General features: G+C 42.1%; 1 protein-coding gene across 11 annotated transcripts in view; it reads left to right on the plus strand.

Annotated features, from left to right (window-relative positions):
* PRRC2C (proline rich coiled-coil 2C) overlaps window positions 1-24,945 on the plus strand; it is a 71,115-nt gene extending 46,170 nt beyond the window's left edge. For 4 of the 11 annotated variants that reach the window (XM_068691159.1, XM_068691162.1, XM_068691164.1 and 1 more), the window contains exons 24-35: window positions 2,224-2,313; window positions 4,055-4,156; window positions 8,337-8,550; window positions 9,504-9,707; window positions 10,405-10,517; window positions 11,041-11,177; window positions 12,565-12,799; window positions 13,166-13,288; window positions 14,742-14,960; window positions 16,767-16,870; window positions 18,110-18,236; window positions 23,077-24,945. In XM_068691159.1, the coding sequence (XP_068547260.1) occupies window positions 2,224-2,313; window positions 4,055-4,156; window positions 8,337-8,550; window positions 9,504-9,707; window positions 10,405-10,517; window positions 11,041-11,177; window positions 12,565-12,799; window positions 13,166-13,288; window positions 14,742-14,960; window positions 16,767-16,870; window positions 18,110-18,236; window positions 23,077-23,337 (1,929 nt within the window). In that variant the 3' untranslated portion in view covers window positions 23,338-24,945. Of the gene's footprint in view, window positions 1-2,223; window positions 2,314-4,054; window positions 4,157-8,336; window positions 8,551-9,503; window positions 9,708-10,404; window positions 10,518-11,040; window positions 11,178-12,564; window positions 12,800-13,165; window positions 13,289-14,741; window positions 14,961-16,766; window positions 16,871-18,109; window positions 18,237-19,216; window positions 19,454-23,076 lie in introns of all 11 variants that reach the window. The other 7 variants (XM_068691163.1, XM_068691170.1, XM_068691169.1 and 4 more) reach the window with 6 other exon arrangements.
* The last annotated feature ends 301 nt before the right edge of the window (window positions 24,946-25,246 follow it).

A 25,246-nucleotide genomic window follows, 5' to 3' on the forward strand; every position in this document is an offset into this window, starting at 1 on the left:
ACTTCAGAGTACAGTTCTTGAGATGGTTCAGTGTCTGACAAGCTGTCTGGGTTAGATGCTTTCTATGAAGCAGGAGCAAACCAAACATGGAGGAAATATTAATGATTTGTAGTCCCCTGCTCCTTTGTAGCAAGGTCACCTCTGAGGTCTACCGTATCCTTTTGCTCATAAAGTCACAGGTTTGTGATCTCTTCTTTTTGAGCAAAGTAGGTAGTTATAAGAAGTTTGCCTGTTTTTTCTTCAGATATAAGTACCCTGTAGGTAACTTCCAAAAAACATGTACAGCTTTTTGCTTTTGCTATTATTACAGTTATTAATTTATATCAACCTATTCAGTTGGGTTCCTCAGTAAAAGTTGTACAGAAAGTTCATTTTAATTGAACTAAGAAAGCTTATGATGATGGTTGAGATGTAAAAGACTCTAGACTTTATCAGTAAATGAAGGATGATGGTTAACCAACCTATGACTTACAGAGTGGTGTTCTTACAGTTGAAGTGCTCTCTTAGCTGCATGTTTGGGATGTAGCTCATCCTTGTACAACAGCTCAGCATTGCACATACGCAATGGCAGTTTTGTATTTAATTTTCTTCTAACCAGGAAGCAGGTGAGTTACACTTCATTAGGAGGACCTTGTGATTAAAGCAGCTTTATGTGCTTGCTTCATTCTACCCAAAGGGAAGTTACCCACTGGATTCAAAGAGTAGCGTGCAACTTGCAGCTTGGTAGTTTGGAGTGTGGGAAACGTGTATCTGGTATCCCACCAGTTTAACAAGTAAGAGAAATAAATAACTACACAGAAATAGATTCTTTCTGTTTCCATCATAAATACAACAGTGTGCACACTGTACCCTCTCTTACCCTGTTATTCTTGAGCTTGTTTTTCTAGGCTTTTAGCAAAATAAGCTTATCTTTTTAGGAGGATTCTTTGTTACTTGCTGGTTAGCATCTTGACAATTCAGTTGCTGTGTTAGGAGACATTGCCATAGGCTCCAGCAGTGAATCAAACGTGCACCTTTTCATAGCTTATCATACTGGTTGAATGCCATTGAGTATAATCTCTCTTGTGCTTTCAAAATCATTGTGTTGGCAACACCAGGCACTCATTAGCAATTCTGCTGCTAATTTTTCCTTCAGTTACCTCTTGGTGTTTGGTTCTGTAATAGGTAGAGCCTACCCTGGGCTTGCAGTGGTTGCTAGTGAATGAGTCTTGGCTAATTCTGAGTTGTTTGGTCACACCGTTTATCTAATAGTCTTTGGGTCAGATTCTGATAATACTTGCGGTTCTGATAACACTTGTCTCGAATACAGTCAGTTTTAAATATCCATTCACAAGAACTAAAAAACAGTGCTAAACGTGGCTTTAGAGAGAAGTACCAGTGCATTTTTTTCATTATAGGTCATTCTCTAGAGAGCTGGTAGTGTCATCAATTAGATGCTTTCATCAGGGAGTTTAGAGTTACCACGTCAACAGTCACTGGCTACATCTAAGTCCATGAAAATGGACTTGATTCGTGGCACATGTTATGGTCCACTTACCTGTGATAATAAATAAGCTTCAAGGAAAGCCTCTGAGTAAATTGGAGACTTCACCCCTTTTCTTCCTTAAAATCACTGCCTGGTGCAGAAACTGGGAGGCAGACTTTCACTGTCTGGAGAAACTGTGTCTTAAGACTTTGAGACAGGACTTAAAGAAAATTGTTCGGTCAAATGGCAACCATCCCTGCGTTCTCTTTTTAATCTGGAAGGCCTTACTTGTGATAGATTTAACCAAGAGATTCCTGTTTGTTTAAAGCTACAGAAAGCTTTTGGCTAATATATTTTACTTTTTGAATGTAGTGGGCTAAAAGTGCCTAGAGGTAGCTAAAGCATCTAGGGTGACGGATGATAGCTGGTTACACCACCACACTTCCATATGCCTAGTGTCCTGGCACTCCATCACTTTGTGTATCCTTGATTTAAAGACAGTATTTTGGCTCATCTCCAGGCATATGTTGTGAGGTCATGAGGCAGACTGTAATCTCCCCAAAATTCTCCTGACCTCAGTAGTAATTCAGCAACAAGAATTGCTGGTAATGCTTTCTGACAAGCTTTTGGGGATGAAACTCTAACTTTCTGTTGCATGATAAGCTTTCCTTCCATAGAAAGGATGACCTCTGTCCAAAAAAACTTAAAATCTGATTTAGGTAAGGGAGATATTTTAATGGAATTATTTTTCTTCACAGGAGTCTGTAACAGACTACACTACACCTTCTTCTCATCCTAACACAGTGGCTACTAGCAGTACAAAAATGGAGGAGACTTTGGTGACGAACGTAAGTCTATTGTAGTGATTGACTTGACTTGGAAGACAAGAAAATATTTTTGCACTTCTTTAAAGCACAAAATACTGCCTTCAGTAAACAAGTCACTAGAGTTTCTTTCATGATAACTAGCCATGCACTATCCAATAGTCTTACTCTGAAGGACAGTTGGTTCATTTAATATCTGTTCTGGAATTCTTCAGATATTTCCTTATTTTGTGAACTACCACTATAAGCTGAAGAGCACAAACTGGAAAACATCTAGGGACAATTAAAAATAAAGAAAAAACAGGGATGAACGTAATCAGTGTGTTCTCAGCAGCAGTTGGGGCTTGAACCTGGTATAAGTAGCAAAGGTCTGTAGGTGAGTTTGAAAAAAGGCTTTTGAAAACAGAGCCGTTTTGAACTGTAGCTGGAAATCACAGTGCTTGCATGTGAATGGAGCAGCTTAATGGTTTTTGAAAGCATACAGCAGGTTTTAAACTGTTCAATTGCTATAGAGATGTGATATCTGCAGTCCTCACAAAGCCGATGATACTGGCTGCGTGCGTGTGCTGGACCAGTTGAGAGGACCAGCTGGATTGTGTGTTGTAGGCAGAGTCAAGTTTGTCTTGAGCTTGCTGGTACCAGGCTGGGGACTTGGATCTTGTTATTTTTGTTGTTGGAGTAGCAGAAATATAATTGGCTCGACATTGAGTCACTTGTTGTTTGGGGGAAGGAAGAATCAATAGTAGAATCTCAAGATTTTACAAATATGTCTGTGAATTCCATCAAAGAAATGCTTTTAAGCTTACTGCAGCATCCTTTAATGCGGTTTTGAAGCAATATTGGTTGAACTTACTCTTCTGCTGGATTTTCTGGTGGTGTTGTGGTTTGTGCTTTTGGTGGTTAGTGGAGAAGATTGAATTCTTTTGCATAAATGGTTAGTGTGTGCTCCATTGTGGCAGGTTGGAGTTGGATTTGCAATGCAGGATATAGGGGCTCCAGGCCACAAATGATCTGTGCTATCATCTGCTTCAGAGCTTCAGTATCTGTCTTTTGGATCAGCCTCATCTCATCGATAGGTGGAATTCTGTTAGCTGTGCTCTTTGAGTGGAGAAAGAACTGATCAGAAGGAGTAGGCTGGCCACTGCAGTGTTTTTGATGCGTTCCACTTAGAACATCAAGGAAATCCATCAGTGTTTTCTTCCATACAGATAGAAATAGCTTTCTGTCAAGTTTATTTCCCTGAGTTTGACATCTTTCATCTTTTGAAAGAGAAAATAACTGAATTCAGTTATTGGATGACAAATCTGTTTTGGTTTGTTTCATGGTCCTGTGACTTTGAAGATTTGTAGCTTCCTCTGTTCAGAAACTGCATCTTAGAACTTGAGAGGTCACCAAACTCCATGTGCCGTACTGGTACGGAAGGGGCCAAACTTGGCTTGGGAAGAATTTTTGTATACCAGGAAAGTAAAATGGTGCTTCAAAGTAAATCCCAAAGCAGCTAATTGGTATTTGTTTATGCAGAAGACAAGGATGCTTCAGAACCCTAGTCTTGAGTCTCTTTTAAAGAGAGATAAGAAGCATCTCAGCACCTGCTGAATGGCCTTTTCCCACCTACTAAATTTTCACCTTATTTTATCAAAACCTCCCTGCCAAATGCTCAAGCCTTGAAGAAGTTGTAGCTCACTTAATAAAGCTTGAGCTTTGCTTTTCTGGGGCTTTCGTAATAGACGTAGTTAGAATGTGATGTGTGTTGCCTGCCTTTCAGGTGCCCCTGCCCCACACCCTTCCCCTCCCTAGGAGGGAGACTCTACAACAGAGCTCCAGCCTAACTCCAGTTTCTCCCGCTACCGTCGACCTCACCCTCAAGGTATGTACCACATCCCTCTAAGGGTTGTTTTCTTGCATGCAGGGGAAAGTTAATGGAGAACTTGCTGGTAAACCTTTTTTTAGAGCCTTCCTTTGTTTCCTCTGCTGAACTGCTTTTGCATATAAATGGATGGCTAAAACACAAGACTGTATCAAAGGATGCATTTAAATTCTAAATTTCTAACCCCATTTTGCATTAACACTCGGCATCAACCAATCTTGGCTCCCACTGCCCTGAAAAAGGATCCTAGCATTTTAGCGTTGTACCATAGTGCTCATGACAAACCATCGGAATCCGATTTATTTTTACCTTTTGGTGCGTGTGGCATAAAGAAAGTTGCTCAGTTTGGTATTAAAGGCTACAGAGAGTTGCTTGGTAAGCCAAGCTTGATTTTCATAGCAGTAAGATTCTGGTGCAGTGATCCTGTGTTTTGAGTTGGATGGTTGAAGTTCTAAATATTGCAATGTAGGTGGCATGCTGGTGACTGAAAGGCAGTTTGATCAGCTAGTCAGAACATGCTTTGTTGTGTTGTAAATGTTCCGTTGATTTCTGCTCTTCAGTGTAGAGCAAGTGTGGAGAATATCTTGAGTAGCTTTTTCCCGTTCTGATGGATTTTGGATGGTGTGCATTGTATAACTCACTAACATAGTATTGGTCTCTAGCTTTGCTACCGTATCTTTAGAAGTTTTTGGTCTTGGGGTGTGTTAGGTCTGCTTTGTGACTGTGACTGCAGGTGACTGAACTAGTAGAAACATTGCTGCTTCTAGTGTTGAGAGTGATTTTTGAAATTAGCTTCTCTAAATTTAAACAAAAAAAGCTGAGAACAGGGAATGGGTGCAGAACTAACACTTCGGAGAAATTTACTTGTCAATCCTGGTGAGACTTCAGTCTTGCCAGCATGGTTTGACAGCTGCTTGCTCACGTTCTCTATGGGTGATAGCTATTAATGATCTTGTGTTGAATCTTTGCTCTTCTTTTGTTAACACCTTTTTTCCTGGGGAAAAAAAATGTAACCACTTTAAAACAATAGACATCCAGGCCTGAAAAATGGGGAAAGGGCTGGAGAGGGATGAGTAAATTAACAAAAATATCTGTTTTTCTGTTGCATTCTTGTGTAACAAATTATCATAATCTGACTTTCTGGCACCTGAAAGTTTTTTTTTTATGGAATAGCTGTTTCAAACTGGTTAGCAGCTGGATTCCTACATAATACAGGTAGAAACATTACTACGGCACGATCCCACAAAGAATGTGATGCTGCTCAGCTACAGAGCAGCCTGCCCTGCTCACTTGTATTTTGTTCTGCAGTTCTAGTGTCAGCGGTTTTATTCATTTCTTAGTGGATGATAAATCTTGGATGTGTGATAACAGAATATATTGCAGATAGGTGTTTTAAGGCTACCTTGAAGTACTTTGTGATCAAAAGCTGAACAGAAACTAATTTAAAATCAGCTTTGACTCAGTGTTCCTTACTCCAGCTACTGGAACACTCCCTCCTTTTTGTAACTGTTGAAGGCAACAAGCTTATTTTGAAGCACAGTGACATGGTCACTTCCACAGAAGGCCTTCTGGCCCAGGCAGAGCAGAGCTGCTCCTTCTCTCCTTGCATTTGATATAATCCTTGCTTTTAAAAGGTACTTTTGGAGCCACAGAAAGCAAAGCATTCCCTTCTGTCTTTTAGAAGAGCAAAGTCTCTAAGCTCTGCCTCCAGAAAGGGATAATCCTCTCTCATATCCTCTTTTTTCCATCCCCTATCACAGAAAGCTATCTGTGAGGAGGCTCAGATGAGGAACTCAGCCAAAATTGTTCCAAGTATTTCACATCATTCTGCAAGGGTGTAGGTGTAAGGTGCTCATCTGAGAAAGCTTGTTGAGCACTGTTTTCCTTGCACCAACTTCACTAAAGAAACCTTTACTAAGGTAGACATCCCAAAAGCACTTACCTGCCACTGCTTTTGCTAGTTAGGATGCTGAGAAAAATAAAGTCCAAAGCCATCACAGACGGAAGTGCCTGGCTCCCTTTATGTTCCAGAGTTCAATCTAAAATTTCTGTGTAGGCACCAGAGTCTGGAATCTGGCATTTTTGGCTTTCTTTTACCAGTCACCTAAACATTGGTTTACATAAGGATATTTACATAACCATTTTTCTCCAGTTAGCTTCTTGTGTGGTTAGTACTGGAGCGGTAATGTGATGCGAATGGCCCTGATGGGTCAACAGTGAAGCAGCAGCCTAAAGCAGCCATGATCTCCAACCTGTGCTCTCCTCTTCCCAGCTGAGCAGCAAAATCGTACCACTTTGCACAGCCTCACTTACTGTAGAGCTTCTTACTCCTTCATATGTGATCTGTAGATGGTGCCGCATAAGCACTTAGAGAATACCAGTCTATCTTGCATCCTCTTACAGTTTAAGAAGTTAGAGATTAAGGAGCTCTCTAAAGGGAAAGCTATTTGAAAGCTTGATAAATTTGAAACTTGAATAATTGGTAGGGGTATGGAATAACCTGGCATCTTGCTATTGTTTAGGTTTGGAAGACAAAATTCAGTATGTAGACTCCAGCTTTTTTGCTATTACTGGTTTTTCCAGGACATCCTGAAACTTGATGAACATAGGAGAAGCTTCCATGCATTCTCTGTTCAGATGTCCACAGATATTTTCCTCATCTCTTCATACCAGTGTGGTATATTTATTATTCTGTCTTACCAGAAGCCTGTGTTGTGTTCAGAAAGGAGCCTCTAGTCTTACCTGTGCTCCATGTTATGCAAAATCTTTTCCTTTTCCATTTTGAAGTTTGCTTTGTCTACAAGAATTAGAACCAATTTGGAGGAGAGTGTTGTGATGGGGAAACTGAGTATGAGTATGTGATTGCTGGGTAAGATAGTCTCAAAAATGAAAACAGATTATTTATTTCCAAGTGATTTAATGTACAACAAAGTTTCTCTCCTTCCCCCTTTCCTCTTCTGAGGAATGCAGAGCTTAGCTTCTTTCTGTATGGACATGTATTGACCATGTTACCCACTTCTTTGTGCATTGCTCTGCTTTTTTATCACGCCTGAAGCATCTAGCCAAATAACAGAAATTGTGTTTGGTCTGCCCAGACTGTGCTTAGTGCAGCTAAATCTGGATAGTTGAAAGTGTGACTTCAGGAGTCTGCGAGTCACAGTTAGGGCGCTCTACTGATCAAGGCAGCAAGGGCAGATTTGCTGCTAAGGGTGCATTTGCCCCTTTACAGACACCTTTAAAGACAGCATCTGGCCTTAAGAAGCTCACAGTACTCTGCATGAGGGATTACAGCCTCTGGCATCCAGCTCTGCTCACACAAACTTTCCATTTCAAGGGAAGAGGACAGTTGGAGGTTGTAGGGATGTCCATGGACTGTGTTTGAGCACTTAAATTGATGGGTGTGGTCTGAACATTAACATTTCCTTTTCACTAGTCTATCAAAAGTGTCTCAGTTCAAAGATACAGCATTGTGCATCTATTCTAGCAATAATTAGATTGTTGGCTGCATTAAGCAATGGTTCCTTCCACTCCTGGTGGAAGAGAATTGTGTACAAAATATTTATTGGAAGCTCCACCTTCCTTGCTGTGCAAGAATGAAATTCATTATTACAGAAACAGAGGAGTGTGAAGCGTCTGTAGCACTCATGTAAAGCAGTGTGCACGAGCTGTGTCAGCTCACAATCACATTTTGAACAGCAGTTGCTTTGGAAATCTGACTTTGACTGCTCTCGGGTTTACTGAAGTGTGCATTAGGTATTTTTGTTGGTCACTCAAAACGGATGACACAGCAAGAAAGTAAGGAGCTGCTTCATTTAAAAGACCCAATACTTGTAAGTGGAGGACTTGTGGAAATATCTGGATTCTTTTGTGCCTTTCTTTAGCTTCCCATGCCTTTTGCTCTCCATGTCAAACAAAACCAAGCCAAATTAGTGGGTGAATTCTCTTTTGAGTATTGAACGTTAAGATCATGAACTGTGCACGTGTGCAGTTGGAACAGATAAGAAGCTCCAACTTCAGGCCGTATGCTTTTTGCATGAACAGAGTTGCACGATTACGGTGATTTTTAAGAGGCTCGCATGAAGCCTGAGTTGCCTTTTGAACTAAAAATAACTGTTAAAAGCTGAAGACTGACTGGTTGAACTTCCTAATAGATGAGGAAATTTGTTTTCTTTTTAAATAGATGGAGTCTGCACGCAAAGCATGGGAGAATTCCCCAAACATGGGGGAGAAGAGTTCACCGGTGACATCAGCAGCGTCTCCCATAGCTGGTGGCAGCAGCAGCAGCAGTAGCAGCAGCAACGCTGGGCCAAACAGTGGTACTTACAGCTCCTTCTCTAGTGCATCGATGCCTCCTATTCCTGTAGCCTCAGTTACACCAACAACTTCGCTATCAGGTACTGGCTGTCGAGATTGCAATATCGTGTTGCACTGTTCCTTGGTTATGTGTTTCAAGAGACTAGATTCCCACCACATTTAATGCAAAAGACTTCTGTCAGCTTTGCGAGCATGGAATGTCAGTTCTGAACAATAGCTTCCCAGATACCTCTTAGTTAACAAGGAGATCCTTCCCCTGATTCACTTCAGTCAGCTGAAAAGAATATTGAGAGGACATCTCTGTTTATGCTGTTTATGTGGACTTGAAAGAGGAGGTAAACTGGTCCTCTTGGCTGACTTCATGGTTTCATTTCGTTTATCTGAACGAAGGGAGGGAAATAATTTTTTTCCTTTCTAAGCAGCTGGTAGTTCTGACAGCCACTCACTTCCAGCAGACAGCTTCAAATTTTTGTCACTTCATCCAGCCTGTTACAGTACTACTTTTCATTTGTGCTCTTACTTTCAGACTCAAGGCTTCAACAGCTCATAGCAAATCTCCCTTGTACTGGGGAGAGCAAGTGTCCGACTGCTCTCCACAAGCAGTGCTGGTTCCCACCTTGGTTCTTTGCAGCAAACAAAAGATCCTGGATCTGATTAGATCTTCACAACTAGGAATATTAGAGTATATGTCAAAATCTCAACTGAAATGGTTTAAAAATAACTTTCTTTGGAGCCAGCCTCTCAACCATGAGAGTCACAGCCACTGTACGTTGCAATATTTTGTTGGATAATTGACCAAGATGTATACTTTGGCACTTTTAAGTCCTCCTGTGCTTGAGAAGGGAGAAGTAACTTAAAAGAATTATTCTCCCTGTCCATGCTGCAGTGATGGAAACGGCTGCATTAGTTTTCAGTGTTCTTTCCTAGTAGCACCTTATGCTTCCATAGATGTCACCAAACTGACCACTGGAAGATGAGGGTTTGTAATGTCTTCATCTGTTTTACAATACACTTCTTGTTTCTCTTCTTGTAGGAGCTGGAACATACACAACCTCTTCACTGAGTACAAAGACTGCAAGCACCTCAGACCCTCCCAATATATGTAAAGTGAAACCACAGCAGTTGCAGACAAGCAGCCTGGCTTCTGCAAGTCACTTTTCCCAGCTGAGCTGCATGCCATCCCTCATTGCCCAGCAACAGCAAAGTCCCCAGGTCTACGTGTCTCAGTCTGCAGCAGGTAACAGTGTTCGGCTGAGAAGCCGTGTGGTTGCTTTATTGGAGTTACAAAGCTGGATAAATGAATTTAATTCTCATTTTATCAGCAATAAGGACAGAAAGATGGCAGCATTTTGTGAGCAAATATTCTGTAATTGTCTTAATCTAAATAGGCAAGTGTCTGTTGTTATAATGATAATACCATGTTGTTAGTTCATTGAGGAAGATAAGTTTGCACCTCTTGATGAACCTTTTTTTATTTCAAAATTTTAAATCAATATTCAAGACGAAGAATGACTTAATCTTGATGACTTTATTAAGTGCCACAATAGCTTATAAGCATGGCATTTTTCTTAAAAGAAAGTTCTACGTATAACCAACCTAAACTACATGACTTCAGAGCTTGTTCTTCCCCTTTCATCACCCAAGTGCCTTTTCTGGCCAGAATCTGTTGTTTTGTCTCCTACAAAATTCATGGGACTGAAGATGCATGTGCAAGACTGATAGATTCTGGGGATGAATAGATGCCAAAGAAAAGATACCACAGCTTATTATGCACCCAGCTGTTCAGTTCTGTTTCTTATCCTAGTCTCTCTGGTAGTTGTCACACTGGAAAATACTGACAGCGGCTGCATCTCTAAATCTTGCTGAAAACTTGTTTAGCAGATAAATGTTTGGAAACAGATACTAATTGTATTCCTCTTCCTGAGGTACTGCAGCTCAAATTCCAGCATTTTATATGGATACAAGTCACCTGTTCAACACCCAGCATGCGCGTTTGGCACCGCCTTCTCTGGCTCAACAGCAAGGCTTTCAACCAGGGCTTTCACAGGTATTTGGGAATTTTTTTCTTCCTCTCCTTATCTACATTGACTTTAAAACTCTGCAAATGGGAGCAGGCAAGAGTAGGACTGAAGACTGTAAAAATGAGATCATACCTGTCATTGCTATTTCATACTGGTACATTCAAGTTATCTCTACTGCTTCTCTACTGTGATTGAAAACAATTGTCATAAAATTTGAGAGAATAAGCTTTCACTCAGTGCGCTTTCATGTAAAAGTGCACGTTCGTATGAGGTGTTGTGGTACAAAGTTGTATGGATATTACACAGTTGTTTTGTACCCAAATCTAAATGATTGGTTCAGGATCTTCTGGTTGTTTTCACGAAAAGCATAAAGCACAACATGAACGTATTTTTTGGAACAGGTGCAATACTAGCTCTCCATGCAACCTCGAGGTTTTAAATTCTTCTCTTTGCTTGAAAAGTTGTTACACAAATCCTGGCACACATTTGACTGTAGCTTTTCTACATGACTTTTATCCGGAGATATTTAATGGTTTCTTCTTTCTGCAGCCTGCTTCAGTTCAGCAGATCCCCATCCCCATTTATGCACCTCTGCAAGGACAGCATCAAGCTCAGCTGAGTTTAGGAGCAGCACCAGCTGTGTCACAAGCCCAAGAGTTGTTCAACTCCTCCTTGCAACCTTACAGGTAAGTAGCACATGTAAATTTATTTCCTTTTTGGGTGGCAGAAATTATAGAATTTGCTTCCCTGCAGACTTGTGTCTTGTGTTCAATAGGTACCTCATCTTCCTGTCTTCCCCAAAATCTTTCATTGTTCAGCTGCCTGAAAGCTGTATGAAGAGTGGGTAGTCTGCATCTGCAGATACAGTTGAAAAATTATTGTTCAAAAATCACGCCAGAGATTTGTATCTCTGGAAAACCAGGCTAAAAAGCTGGAGACATCCCCAGTCTTCCATACTAAGAGAACTGGGGAAAATGAAAGTCTGACTCCTTAATTCAGTATTTTGTTTGTTGTTTTCTGGTCAAACCAGCACTGGAATCTAGAAACACTTTGAAATCATAATTTGAACCCCACAGGTAAGGTAGGGTGGTGGAAATTTCATTCCAGATGCACAGGGGATAGGAGATTACATTTTAGAACAAATGCTTTCTGTTTGCTACAAGAGGTGATAATAGGACCAGTATATTTCAAGTGGCATTGAATTTGTCTGCAAACAAATCAGCATGCAGAAAAATTTACACTGTAAGCCTTTCCAAAGTGTCCTTGCAGTTCCTACCAGAAATTATTCATAGTGGTATTCTGACGAATGTTAGTTCCACTTTAATTACTTCTGCAAAGGAACTTCTCAGAGGTATTTGCAAGTGCATGTAGAACAGCCTCCTTGTTGTGATGTAGAAGGCTGAAGCCAAACAAGGTAGACTCAGCAGGGGTTTAACTGAATACACATGTATCCTGAATCCTTTAACCTGTAAGTCAGTCCTCTCTGTCCTGAGCAGTTTTTGTACTGAAGGAATCCGTTTCTCCAGATGCAGTATGTGGCTTTGGGGTTTATCAGATCCACATGTGTTATATAGCCCTAGTGTTTTCTGTCTGGTACTACAGGCTTGGCTGGCTGACCATTGTTTGGAAGACTTTGTTGGACAAAATATTGCCTGTTCTTTCACAGCTGACAAAAAATGTTACAAACAGTTGGCTAGTTGCAGAAACACAATCAGTCTGGCATGCAGTCCAGATTAAATAAATGCTTCTGGCTGATCTCGTCATGTATACACCAGTATGAGTGGACTTTGGGGTTGTGCTGTTAGTAAGAGTACTAATACCTTTCCCACATCTTTAATGGTGCAGAGGGTTGTAGGGTTTAAATAAAAAGCTCAGTCATTTTTATGTGGGATTTAGTAGCATCTATTATTTTGTTGTGTGCAGAATAACTAGAAAATCTACCCTTCTCGAATGAAAACCTGGATAATCTGCGTGTTCTAATTCTGTTTCAGCAATATAATCAATGTTCTTAAATTTTTGGTGGCTGTTGATCTCTGTTTTCATTTTTATACTTAATGCTCCAATCTCTTGCAGGTCCCAGCAAGCTTTTATGCAAAGTGGTTTGTCTCAGCCATCACCAGTGGTCCTGTCTGGTACGGCCTTACACAACTTCCCAACAGTGCAACACCAGGAGCTTGCGAAGGCACAGTCAAGCCTGGCATTTCAACAGACTTCTAATACACAACCTATTCCTATCTTATATGAACATCAACTTAGTCAAGCTTCGGGACTGGGAGGCTCTCAGCTTATTGATACACACATCCTGCAGGTAGGAAATACTCCAAAATGCTGAAGTTCCACAGTGGTTTGATACAGATGATGCAGTAATCAAGTATTGTCTAGCTTGGGATAAGCCTACCTCTTCTGTAATAATTCCATGGCAGTCAAGGTGGCAGAAAACTTGAGACACTTGGAAGAGAATGTGCTTCTAATTTCATAAAGGTGTATTAGAATAATCTCTGGAGTGAAGATTGTTCTCCAGAATAGAGGAATCTTTGCATTTATATCACTATTGGAGCTTCTGGTTTGATATCTCTTATTGTAGGTGACAAAAGGCTACCACTTGCTAATGATGTGCTTTATTACAAGCTGTTATAAGTGTTCTTAAAGTAATGGTGTCTTTCACTCTTCCTAGGCCAGAGCTACACTCACCCAGGCTTCAAATCTGTATTCTGGGCAAGTTCAACAGCCTGGCCAGAGCAATTTCTACAACACCGCGCAGTCTCCCAGTGCTCTCCAGCAGGTAAACTATGGCATGGTAAATTTCCTAAATTGTATTCTTCTTTAAAGCATGTTGGTGAGGGGTGGGGGTAAACTGCAAGAATTGAAAATTGTTAGGAGAGAAAAGCTACTGCAGAAGTACTGCAAAAATGAGTTACTGGGAATTTGAATGGCCTGCAAGTTCATATTGATCACTTGTCTCTGGCCTCCTTCTCTTAAATAGTTCACTTTCCAGTGAAAGGCAAAGATTTAGTAGGTTCGGTGCTGTTGCTAATTGGTTGAGGTGTATGCAGCCCTTATGGGAGCAGGAATCATGGTGGAGAGAGCCAAGTAAACTAAAGGTGTTTTATGTAGCTTAATTCTTAACACCAGATTTCACTTGAAAATTCAGAGCTGCCACATGTCAGTGAGATGAAATATGTAGGAAAAAAAAGTCAGGAGATAGATGATCATACAAGCAAATAGGACAGCCAAGTCAGTAACTATATCAGGAAGTTTGTAAAATAACTCAGATCGTGGTAAGTTCTTGGCATTCTTTTGTGAAAGTTCTGTTGGTTTGCAATGTTCAAGCATTCTGTTGTATTTACAGCATGCTGCCTAGTGGCTTCCTGGTTCAAGTTTTGATTTTAAGTGGCTTTTTTAAAAACAAAGCTTGCAGTGGGCTGGCTTATTATACTAGCCTATTTCATACATGTGAAAAGTTGCCAAGACAAATATTGAGAAAAGCCTTCAAAAATTGGGTCTCAACTGTTGAAACTATAGCATAAAGTATTAAGGACCTTTTAGAAGGGTTAATGGTTTTAATGTGTTGAAGTATGGCTGTTGTTATATTTTCTTTCTGCTATAATTCAGAGCAGAATCTTGCAAAGTTTTGTCCTCATCTGGAGAATGTCATATGCTCTTGTAGTCAAGTAGTATAATTTTGGAAGTTTGGGATTAATGGTCAAACTAGGAAAAGCAAGAATTCCTGCTAGTCAGGTCACTGCTATGGTATTTTCATATGCTTATCACTTCCATTCTGTGATGTTTGCAGCCCACAGCATTCCCTGTTAATGCAGACAAGCGAGAGGCAAATGTGTTTTTGTTTTTTAAAGCTTGGGAATGCTGGCTACTGGGATTCTTGGAAAGTAAAATTTAGCTGTGATCCCAAACAGTGTCCTGATGACTAAAACTATTTGAAGCTTAAAAGAAGGGGGGAGAATGGAAGCTGGCTGTTTCATTCTGCTTTTATTTCCTGAAATGAATTACATTTACTTATCCATGCAAGGAAATCCCATTGTGTGATGTTGCAGTTAGGAGTTAAATGTTATCTTATTCTGAAATGCAAAGACCAGAGATGATGTTGAAGGCCCCTTTCAACCCAAATCATCCTATGAGTCGTTAAGCCATTCACCCTGACTAGAACTGAAATCACAGAGCTAGTAAAGAAAGTTAAATAATGACCCTTGTGTATATGTTACTGGTGATTCTGTATGTTTTTCTCCCCCCAGGTGACGGTACCTTTACCAGGGTCACAGCTTTCTTTGCCCAACTTTGGATCTACAGCACAGCCACTCATTGCCCTGCCCCAGTCTTTACAACCACCACTACAGCACACACCACCACAAGCGCCAGCGCAAAATCTAAGCAGACCTGCACAAGTAACCCAGCCTTTCAGAGGATTAATCCCAGCAGGAACTCAACACAGCATGATAGCTGCAACTGGAAAGGTGATAACATCCATAAATCTACAATACAAAAACTAACACAATTCTGTGCTGTTTTATAGTACCAGCGTGGCAACCTGTGTTTGACTCTTACGCCATCTAAAAACCTTCCTTGACCTTAAAAGTTTGGGAGAGGAAAATAGGAAAGACAGCTGAGATTAGTCCCTTAGTGACCGGCTCTGTGCATCTTGTGAAGATTTAGCTAAGTTTATGTAGTGGCTGGCTTGCTGCTGGTCCACTTGCACTGTAAGAATACTTTGTTTAGTAATGACTGTGGACTAGCAGGGTACTTTATTCATGTAGGATGCCACATAGAAGGTAGTACAGAAACTATTGTCAGAGAAGCAGGCAAACAACGTTACAATATCAGGGCTGGTTTCTGCTTCTGTCAGTGTTTTTCTGGTCTCATACTGGAGCAAATTGCCAGATTTCACTTGTGCTTCCAAACCACCAAATACATTGAATTCATCTGTAATGCTGCCACCTGCTGCATGGATTTTTTTCTGCCATATACCTGTTTCTGTATCGAATAGGGAGTGCTTGAGGCTTAGGGCAGATCTAATCTTCACTAATGCTGTCCTGTCCTCCAGGTTGATTGATGAGTGTCCCAGAAAATTCCAGTCAGGTAGCTGTGGTGAAAAACATTGCAAAAGAAGCTTGTGCATCCATGTGTAGATAACTCTAGATAACTCCCTTCTACATTTGTAGGGGCACTGTTGTTTTTTTTTCTGTCCTGACATACAATCCAAGAGTGAATGTCAAAAAATGAAATCTTTCTGATTCAGCAAACTGGCTTCCATTCACATGGTCTCTTATCTTAGATGGAATTGCAGATTTGTAGGCTTTGGGGGTTTTTGGATAGCGTACAGCACAGTGCACTTGCAGTGCACTTTCAGGTGGCAGTGATTGGTGATGCTGAACGTGAACACTGCTATAAGCTTTCTGTCAGATTAGCAAGGTCTTTTCCTGGAGCAGGAAGTAATCTGTCTCTGGAGCTGCCCCTGAAATTCTTAGAGCTGGTGGCCTAGATTTTAGGCTGCTTTAGAACATAAAGCAACCCTGTGGTCCCAATGTTTTATAGCTGTGATGAGAAAAATCTCTCTCAGGAATTAATTCCCAGTCTTGGACAGTAATGGCAACCAGAATTCTAGATCAGATGGATCAGGTTTTCATGTTGTCACCCACCAACAGAGTGATTTTGCACCATGTAATTTTCTAGCTTCATAGGTTCTGGCCAAAAGCCTTTCACCTTTACAGTTTTCGAGCCCATCTTCCAAGTAGCAGCTTGTTTCTAGCTATAGTTGTCAGGGAAAATAATTGTGGTTGCTTCAACAAGAAATGAGGGAAAGTTACAGTGGAATGGGGATTTTCCCTTAGGTGGCTTTGCTGCCTTGCAGTAAGGGTTCCATCGTGTTCTGCTAAAGGCAGTCAACAATAAATCAAGTAAGAATTAGTTGTTTTGCCATTATGCTTCATAGCTGTGTGTGGAAAGACACTGTTGCAGAGGCTCATTTATTCTGTTGATTGTGTTTGCAAAATAATGTGTGAAATGGATTGCTCCATTTAAAGTCTGGAGATTTTTCATGTGAATGACTTCCATTTTTGCTGTGCTTTTGTGTTGTGTGTTTTTTTGTTTTTTTTTTTTTATAGAACTGGCTTATTTTATGGCACTCTTCCCTTCAGCATTTTTCAGATAGCATCTAAATATTTTCACGTGGTATTTGTGGTGAGGAAATTTTGTTTTAAACGAAACGTTTTAATTTTTCTTGGCTCCTACTGAATTAACATGTTGATTGTTGTGCTTTTCAGATATCAGAAATGGACCTGAAGGCATTTGGGGGTGGTATCGATGTTAAACCTGGAACACCACCAGTTACTGGTAGAAGTACTACGCCAACCTCCAGTCCCTTCCGGTAAATCTCTTTTTAAGCTCAAAATTCCTTGAAATCACATCTGGAAAACTTAACTAATCATATATGAGCAGCCAATTCTGAAAGGTCTGTGGTGAGGGGCTACTAATGGAAAATAAAATGCTTAATCTTAGCTTAAAAGGAACATTCTAGTAGGTGATCAGATCCGCTATGCTTAGCTAGAATAAAATAATTCTGAAATAAGACCTTAAAAATACTTATGAATTACATGGAACTGAACAAGTTAACTAAAATGACCTGGAAAACACAGAGGTGAGCAAAGAAGAGGTGCTTTGGGGTAAAATGTAAGACTGTTACATGAGAGTAAAGTAAGAATTAAAACCAAACAACCAAACACATCAAAGCTTACACCTCAGAGAGCACTAGTTGTGGAGACAGTTCTGTTACAGATCTTACACTGATTGTTGGTTTTCTAAGCTTTTCACAAGAGAAATTAGTAGGCTACTGGCAGGTTTACTTGGTTAATTGGCAGAATTAACAGAATTTTGCTTATAGGCAGAGTGCTCTTCGTGGTGAATTTATTGGGATGTTTGTGGGTGAAGTTATGAGTGGGCTGAAAGAACTTAAAAATGGAACTCTGGTACTAGAAAATTCTTGAAAATTGCACTCCCATGCATAGTAATTATATTTGGTGGCTTTCACTGGGGCAAGCTGAAAGTGGTCCAGGCTTTTCTAGTCAAGTAGAAATTAGTTTGACCTCCTACATGCAATCCTGATGTCTTGCCTGAAATACTTCACCTAAGAAAAATGTAGAAGGATGAAAAAGAAATATTTGAATTCGCAAGCTAGTCAGCATTTAGAACAATTGATTTGATGGTACATATCTTAAATCCTATGTGAGATGACTCTCCTCTTAACAACTGAGCAAGGCTCACCGTAAACCTTTGGTTTTTAGTGTGGACGTACTGGGAAGGTGCACAAAAATGGAAGAGCTCAGAAGTAAAAACTAAACAAATGTCTGTAAGCTTACAAACTGTGTGCATTGGGTCTAGCTGGCTTCCTTGTCACTGTTGCCCTGCTGCTCATTTTACATTAAGTAAAAACGCGTTGCCCAAATGCTGTGTATGAGAACTCTGCAACTTGGTCACAGTTTCTTAAAGGCTTTTCCACCTTTGTTCACCTCCAGCCAAGCTGTATTTCTAGTTAAGTTGCAACTAAAGACAGATGCATCCTTTTGGTTGAGAGCAGTGTGATTCTGACTGACGTTTTCCTTTACTTTAGGGCCAGTTCTACAAGTCCGAACAACCAGTCCAATAAAATGAACAGCATTGTCTACCAGAAGCAGTTTCAGTCTGCAGCTGCTGCCGTGAGGATGACACAGCCATTTCCTGCACAGTTTGCACCACAGGTAGGCAACTGGTGGCTTCCTACAGACAAATCTATTTCTCTGTGTCACTACTGACTTCGCAGCTTAGCTGTGTTCCCTCAGGTTTTATCATGGGGAGATGCAAAATGAAATCCTTTAAAAGAAAATTAAAAAGAAATGCAGAAGGAAACTGATCTCAAGATCAAGGCAAAAAAAAATCTGATCTTGTTACCTAGTACAGATCTTACGGTGTGTTTAATTTCAGGAGTTCTGTGCATGCTGAGGAATCTGTTAGAAGTTGTGAATGATGTCAGTTGTTTTGCTGGCTTCCCCACACAGCTGTAGTGCACCTCATTCTGGCAGAAGCAGGCCATTTGGTTGGGGAATAAAAGTTTTGTGCCTCAGAAGGGTCCCAGTGCACATCTTAACTGTTAAAAGACAGATTTGTGGGTGTCTGTCTGAGATGCAGCTCTGAAGTGTTCTTGGAGCAGTTCAGGTTGGAAAGGATCCCTGGAGATCACACAGTCAGGCCTCCTGCTCAAAGCAGGGCTGATTGCAAAGGGTTTGACTTGCCTCTAGCTTTCCAGGGAGCAGGGCTCTACAAGGGTGCTGTGTCCCTGCTGGAGGTGACTGGGGCCAGGCTGCTGGTTTGGTTGGTTTTTAGTGTTGGGAGTGTTTGACTGCAGGAGTTAGGATTTGGTTTTTGGATTGCAACTAGCAGAAACTACCCAGACTTCTCAGGACTTCCTTTCACTGCTGCTCCTCTGCTGCCTTGCCTGCATCTTGTCCCTTGTTGCGTGCTGTTTCTAAGCTGTCAGTGGTACTTGAAGGCCCAGCAGCATTACAGTGCTGTGTTTTTCTGCAGTTCAAGCGTGGCTTCTCAACATAAACGCCTATTTTCCTGACATTAGTTTGACAGCAGAGCAGGCAATTTTTTCCCCTTTAAAATAACGCCAACGTGCAATCTAGTTGGCAGTTTTCTACTTGCTAAACGTCTCTTTTTGTTGTTTTACCCCACATAGATCCTTTCTCAGCCTAACCTGCTCCCTCCATTGGTAAGAGCCCCATACACTAACACCTTCCCAGCTCCTGTTCAGAGGCTGCCACTAGCACTGCCTAGTCAGATGCCATCTCAGATGATCACAGGCCTCATGAGCCACCCTCATTTACTGCGTGTGGCCAGAGGTCTTTGTGAATCAGTGTCTGGAGCCAGAGGCAATCAGGCCCAGGCTGTGGTGAAAGCTGAACGAGACATGAAGGTTAGTGTTTGACCTGCAGCGCTGTTAACGCCAGTTCAGTCTTGACAGCTTGTAGGGCAGGAATGTGTCTGCAAATCGTGTCTTAATTAAAATGCCTCTGGACACAAAGCCAGTAGCCTGTCCTTCAGCAGCTGGACACAGATCTTCTCTGAGTCTGGTTTGGTTTTTGTGTTTTTAATTTTCCATTAATTGGAACTTGAGGCTAAAAAAAAATGCAAGGAGCTTCCTTTCTCAAGTGATCTTGTGGGGAATAGTTGTGAAGCAACCACTGCTGCAAAGGCAAGCTGAGAATTACCTCTCGAGTCTGGATTTTTGAATGAGCAATGAAGCTTACGAACTTAACTGCTAGCTGGCATTTCACATCTCCTCCACCCCTGAGCAGCATCATGAACCCTCCTGTCCCAGCCAGCCTTGCTTCTAGGTTACTCTGCTAACTCACTTCCTGGTGAAGAGCACTTTGGGACCCTTCATGATGAGGCCAGATCTCCTTACCGAGGCAGAGACTGCAGGACAGGGAGTCTGCACAGGGACACTTGTACACGTAGCTCATCTACCTGTCTTCTGCAGGGTACTGCTGGTGAGGATAGGTGGTGCTGAAGAGCTCCCTTTGCCATAACCCATGTGCTGAGGCATTCAAGCCAAAGAGTGTGCTTTACCTGTGTCACGTTAAAGGGGTGTAGCTGATTAACCGTTACGGGCCCGGTTGGATTCAGAGTACTGAACCAGTCGGACATTCACCAAAACTGGGGGTCCGTTCGGACATTCACCAAAAACGTAATAACCACCTGGGGGTCCGCTCAGACATTCACCAAAAACGTATTAACCACCTGGGGGTCCGTTCAGACATTCACCAACAATGCATTAACCGTCTGGGGGTCTGGTTAGATTCAGAACACTGAACTATCACGGATAACCACCCTCACCCTAGTTGCATTAATGAGAGCTATCACAATGCAATCAAGTATGGTTTATTACAGCAACAGATAATCAGGTTCTTTTGGATTGCCGGTGATAGTGACTTATCTGCAAAAGCAAGCTAGTATGCATGAAATACACAGGTGTTACAGGTGTTCTAGGTGCGGGTTCTAGGTGTTCTAGGTGTTCTAGGTGTTCTAGGTGTTCTAGGTGTTCTAGGTGTTCTAGGTGTTCTAGGTGTTCTAGGTGTTCTAGGTGTTCTAGGTGTTCTAGGTGTTCTAGGTGTTCTAGGTGTTCTAGGTGTTCTAGGTGTTCTAGGTGTTCTAGGTGTTCTAGGTGTTCTAGGTGTTCTAGGTGTTCTAGGTGTTCTAGGTGTTCTAGGTGTTCTAGGTGTTCTAGGTGTTCTAGGTGTTCTAGGTGTTCTAGGTGTTCTAGGTGTTCTAGGTGTTCTAGGTGTTCTAGGTGTTCTAGGTGTTCTAGGTGTTCTAGGTGCGCAGCCTAGAAATAAACGCGTTAAAAGGATCAAAGACTCTATAGAGATTTATAAGCAAATATTCAGATCTCACCCAAAGGCGTCCCAATGGGGGGGGAAGAGAGGCTCAGCCCGTCAACTGATCCCAGGAGTCAGGAGGTCCTAAGGATGTTGTATGTCCTTGGGATGGTATCTCCCCTGACGATGGTATCTTCCCTAACATCCCCTCTCTCTTGGGCCAATTTATATTATTTTCTGTCTTCTAGGTGGAGCTTGAGTGGCTCTAGTCAAGCATATCTTAGTTATGATTGGTGTAAAGTTTTCCCGTCTCCGTTTAAAGTAATAGGCTCCAAGAAATTCAGAGCGCATGCTCAGTGAGGGGTGGTCGCACCTTGGAGGCGGGTAGCTTTTGGGATGGAGGTGTGTTTTGGTATTATAATGATATTATAATGAGCAAAAAGTACACTAGGGTACAGCATTTGTCAAAACATGACAGGTCTTTGGCTTAGGGTGGCAAAAAGTGCAGCTTTGTGCACAAGAACAATCGAGGCCCCACCTGATTACAGAGCCTAGCCGTGGTGTCTCCACTCCACTCCACGCTCCGTGGTGTTCCTTAGAGCTAGCACACCAAGTTTCCCCAGCGCGATAGCATCTAAGGTTGGGAGCCTAGGGAACGCTCAGATAATGCAGTTATGCCCTACCCTGAAAGCCTCTTCAATGCTGTACCTTTTCCTTAAAAGTGTGAATGTTAGTTTTATTTTCCTGGTTACTTCAGGCATTTACACCACAACCTGATGAGCTCTGGTTGTAGCAGAATAGATTTACCCCTTCAGATAGGCCAAACCTCCAGGATTTGTTTTCTACCCCCAGTTTATGCCAGCTGGAGGCCTAACAGGTGATGCTTAGTGTGTTGTCTTGAGTCTGTATTGCAAATTGAGTCGAACTTGTCACAGCAAATACAGACGTGCAGTCCTGGTTTTCTGAATCTCCCTGCAAGCGCTGCTCAGAAGAATGTAAGTTATTCTGTCACGCTTGGGTGCCTGTGATCAAATCATCCAGCTTTCTAGCCCTAACCTCAGGGGATGTCTGAAATTACACAGAGGATTTCAGGTGTCTGTCTGGCTCTAGTAAAATCAGACTTGTTGCAGTTCATCACAGCAGGGTTCACAGATTTTTCTGTTCTGTTACTAGCTTGGCTTCTTGACACAACTGCATAGTATTGAAACCAAGACCCCTTGTTCCAGGCTTTTGCTTGTTTTTCTGCCTGGCTTTCTGTAAAATGCATAAAATACTGATCAAGAGGTCCGTGGAGGCTTAGTGTCTGCATCGAGGTTGGGGTTCCTTGCTTTAGGCAGGTTTTTGTAGCGTTAAAAAGGCATGTGACAGCATTGGAAACAGCACTATAAAGCCCAGAAGATTTGAATTTTGATTCCTGCTTTGCCCGAGTGTGGGCAGGAGAACCAAGTGCTTGCTCTGAAGCCTCTGTGTGCCCAGTGCTGCACTGCCAAATGAAAGGCCTGGTGTAAGACTGCAGCTGGAACACCTGGTCACAAAGGCTGACCTTAACGGGTGCGAGTTGAGGTTACCAGCAGGATCCTGGGGATGCATTTGCAGGAAGTTTGTGCTTCCCAGAATGAGTGCCTGCCTCGAGCTGGAAGCAGCTGAGGCTTCAGCTTCACATAGCACCATCCTGAGTCAGGTTCAGTTGTGTTAGCACTGCAGACTCCAAAGTCTGTCGGAGCAGGAGGGGAAACTTTGGGCACCCAGGAAGCCCAGAGCGAGGGGCAGGAGAAAAGACACAGCTGGCGTGGCCCTTAGTGCCTGCGTAGCTGGGGCAGTGTTGGGACTCAGGCAGCGTGCAGAGATGTTTTCTGGTCATGTCTGACACTGTGGGGTGAAGCTTCAGATGGAGCCTGCTGTGGGCTGTTGGTACTTTTAGGTGCTGTAATGCTCGTTAGCTGCATAAAAAGGTGTTAGATGGTGCTTAAAATTTGTACTTGGCCCTCTCTTTGGGGGGAGTGAGGATTATAAAGAGCCAGGGAAGTCTAGGTATGATGTTTACTGCTGAGGAGCCAAGTGCTGGATGTGGTAGCTTCTGGGAAGCAACTGGATGGACGTGCCTTTCTAGCAAGGTCTGCCCAACGCGGTCAGTCCTTTCATGTAGGATTTACTTCTGTGAAGTCACTTTTATTCCTGTGCCATCTCTTCAGTAAATATATTTTCTCCCTTTCTCAAGGCAAAGCAGAGAGCAGAGGTACTTCAGTCCACCCAGAGATTCTTTTCTGAGCAGCAGCAGCAGAGCAAACCCATAGGAGGCAAAGCACAGAAAGTGGACGAGAACGGGAGCAAACCCTCCGAGGCAATTGCTGACTCTTCAGGAGTCTGCCAAGACAAAACCGAGGAAAAACCTACCCCCGCACCTGCTGCAGCAACAAAACCTGTTAGAACTGGACCAATCAAACCTCAGGCAATCAAAACCGAAGAAACAAAATCTTAGAGGCTGTATTTCCTTGGAGGTGGGGGAGGAGGGGAGGGCGGGTGAGATGACAGCAGCATGAATTTGTAGCCCCGAGGGGGAGACAACAGTTCTCTCTCCCCGCAAGGCTCTAAACAACACAAAGGGACGTAGAAGCTAGCGGCAGTAATGAATTTAAACTGCTGCTCATCCAGCTCAGCTTCTAGGTTCTTGGGTCTTTTATCTTCTCTGACAGCACGAAGGCTGCTTTTTGGTAGTGTGTGTGCACGTTTTACACGTGCGCGGGGGTTTTGGCTTACACACCTGTGTGCTTCCCAAAGCAGGCCCTGCGGAGTAGCACAGCAGGGCAGCAGGTGGTTGGGGAGTGACGTTCCTAGCTGACAAGACGAATACTCTTATTTTCTTCTGATCTTCAGCTGCTATTTATCTTCTTACAAACCCGTGAGTATGAGAACATGCAGATCTGAAGATGGTGCTGGGCCAAGTAATGGGCGTGAAGTTTTTAGCGACTTCAGAAGCTCCTAGCTCGTAATAAGCAGAGGGATTCACCTAGCTGGCAAAGCTGCCCTTCCCGTGTGACGCCCGATGTAATATAACGCAGAGGGTAACCCTGATGTTGAATTTCCCTCTGAAGGCAGTGCTTTGCTGGCCGCTGCTTCTTGGATGACAATATACTGTATTTAGATCACAATATGAAACCGCTACTTGGCCACCTGTGTTCTCTACACCCGCTCCCCCCTCAGTTGTTCACCTCTGGAGCTGAAAAGTTAACTGCATCAATAGCCAGATTTGTTCTGTTCACCCCTGTCCAGCTATCTTTATATGAAGCGAGTGATCTTTAAACGGTTTCCAGCTTATGTCTGTATACAGCAACGAGCACTTAGAACTGTGCCACAAGAATAAAAGAAACCTTATCGGATTAAAATGAATTTTATCGAAAAGGTGCATTCTTTATATCAGAGCTGCGTCGCACCACCTCCTTGCCCACAGTGTGCTGGAAAGTAGAATCAAGTCAAATAATGCCTTTTTAATTGTATCCTCTAGTATTATAGCTGTAGGACAGTACTGTATGATACTTCTGTGAATGTAAGATATCCTGTACCTGCTTATGATATGTAGTAGTGACTGTGCTATACTGGAGCTGTTTTTAATAATGTTATTCTAGAGGTTTTTTCCAGACAATGATTGAAAAGCTAATAAAAAGCACCAGGTACCACATCAGTAGCAGAATTTGCTGTTTTCTTCTGGGATTTTTTTTTTACTTTTTTTTTTTTGGAAGGAAGAGTGAGTTGAAAGTCTAATGTGTATAATTTTGTTCAAATGACTGCAGAAGCTGGAGAGGCTGTTGCTGCTATTGATGCCTAGTGAATTGCTATTGGTTATCTTTTTATATAAATATATATATAATTTGAATTTTTGGAAACTTTAGCTGTGATGTCAACTTTGGAAAAAAGTATCCCACTTGTAGTGTGAGTTGGCATTGTACAGAAATTAACAGCCATATTGGTCTAGAAATGTTAAACTTAATTTTTTTTCCATTTGTACAGGGGTAACGCACTGTATTAAATATGTACGGTCTTATTTACATGGGTTTGATTACAGAAACTAATAAAGTATTCTCTAAATAAAGTATCCTGGTAATCTCATGATTAGCTGAGTGCTGCAGGATGCAAGGAGAGCACCTGAACGTCGTGTGTCAAGCGAAGAGCGTATATTGCAGCTTGGGGAAGCGGACTTCCAGAGAAAAACAGTTTGAAAGAGCTTTTTTGTGTGTTTCTCCCTGTGCTCGCTGCTCCTGACCCCATTCTCCGGTGCCAGTCTCATGCCACAGGGCTTCCAGCTAGCTGCTTGCATTCCCAGGACCTTACACCGCTGGTGAGCTGCTTGGTGTTAGATGTGTGTTTTTAATTTTGCCTAGGCAGCTAGGAAG

Source organism: Anas acuta, chromosome 8 (assembly GCF_963932015.1).
Source record: "Anas acuta chromosome 8, bAnaAcu1.1, whole genome shotgun sequence".
NCBI lineage: Eukaryota > Metazoa > Chordata > Aves > Anseriformes > Anatidae > Anas > Anas acuta.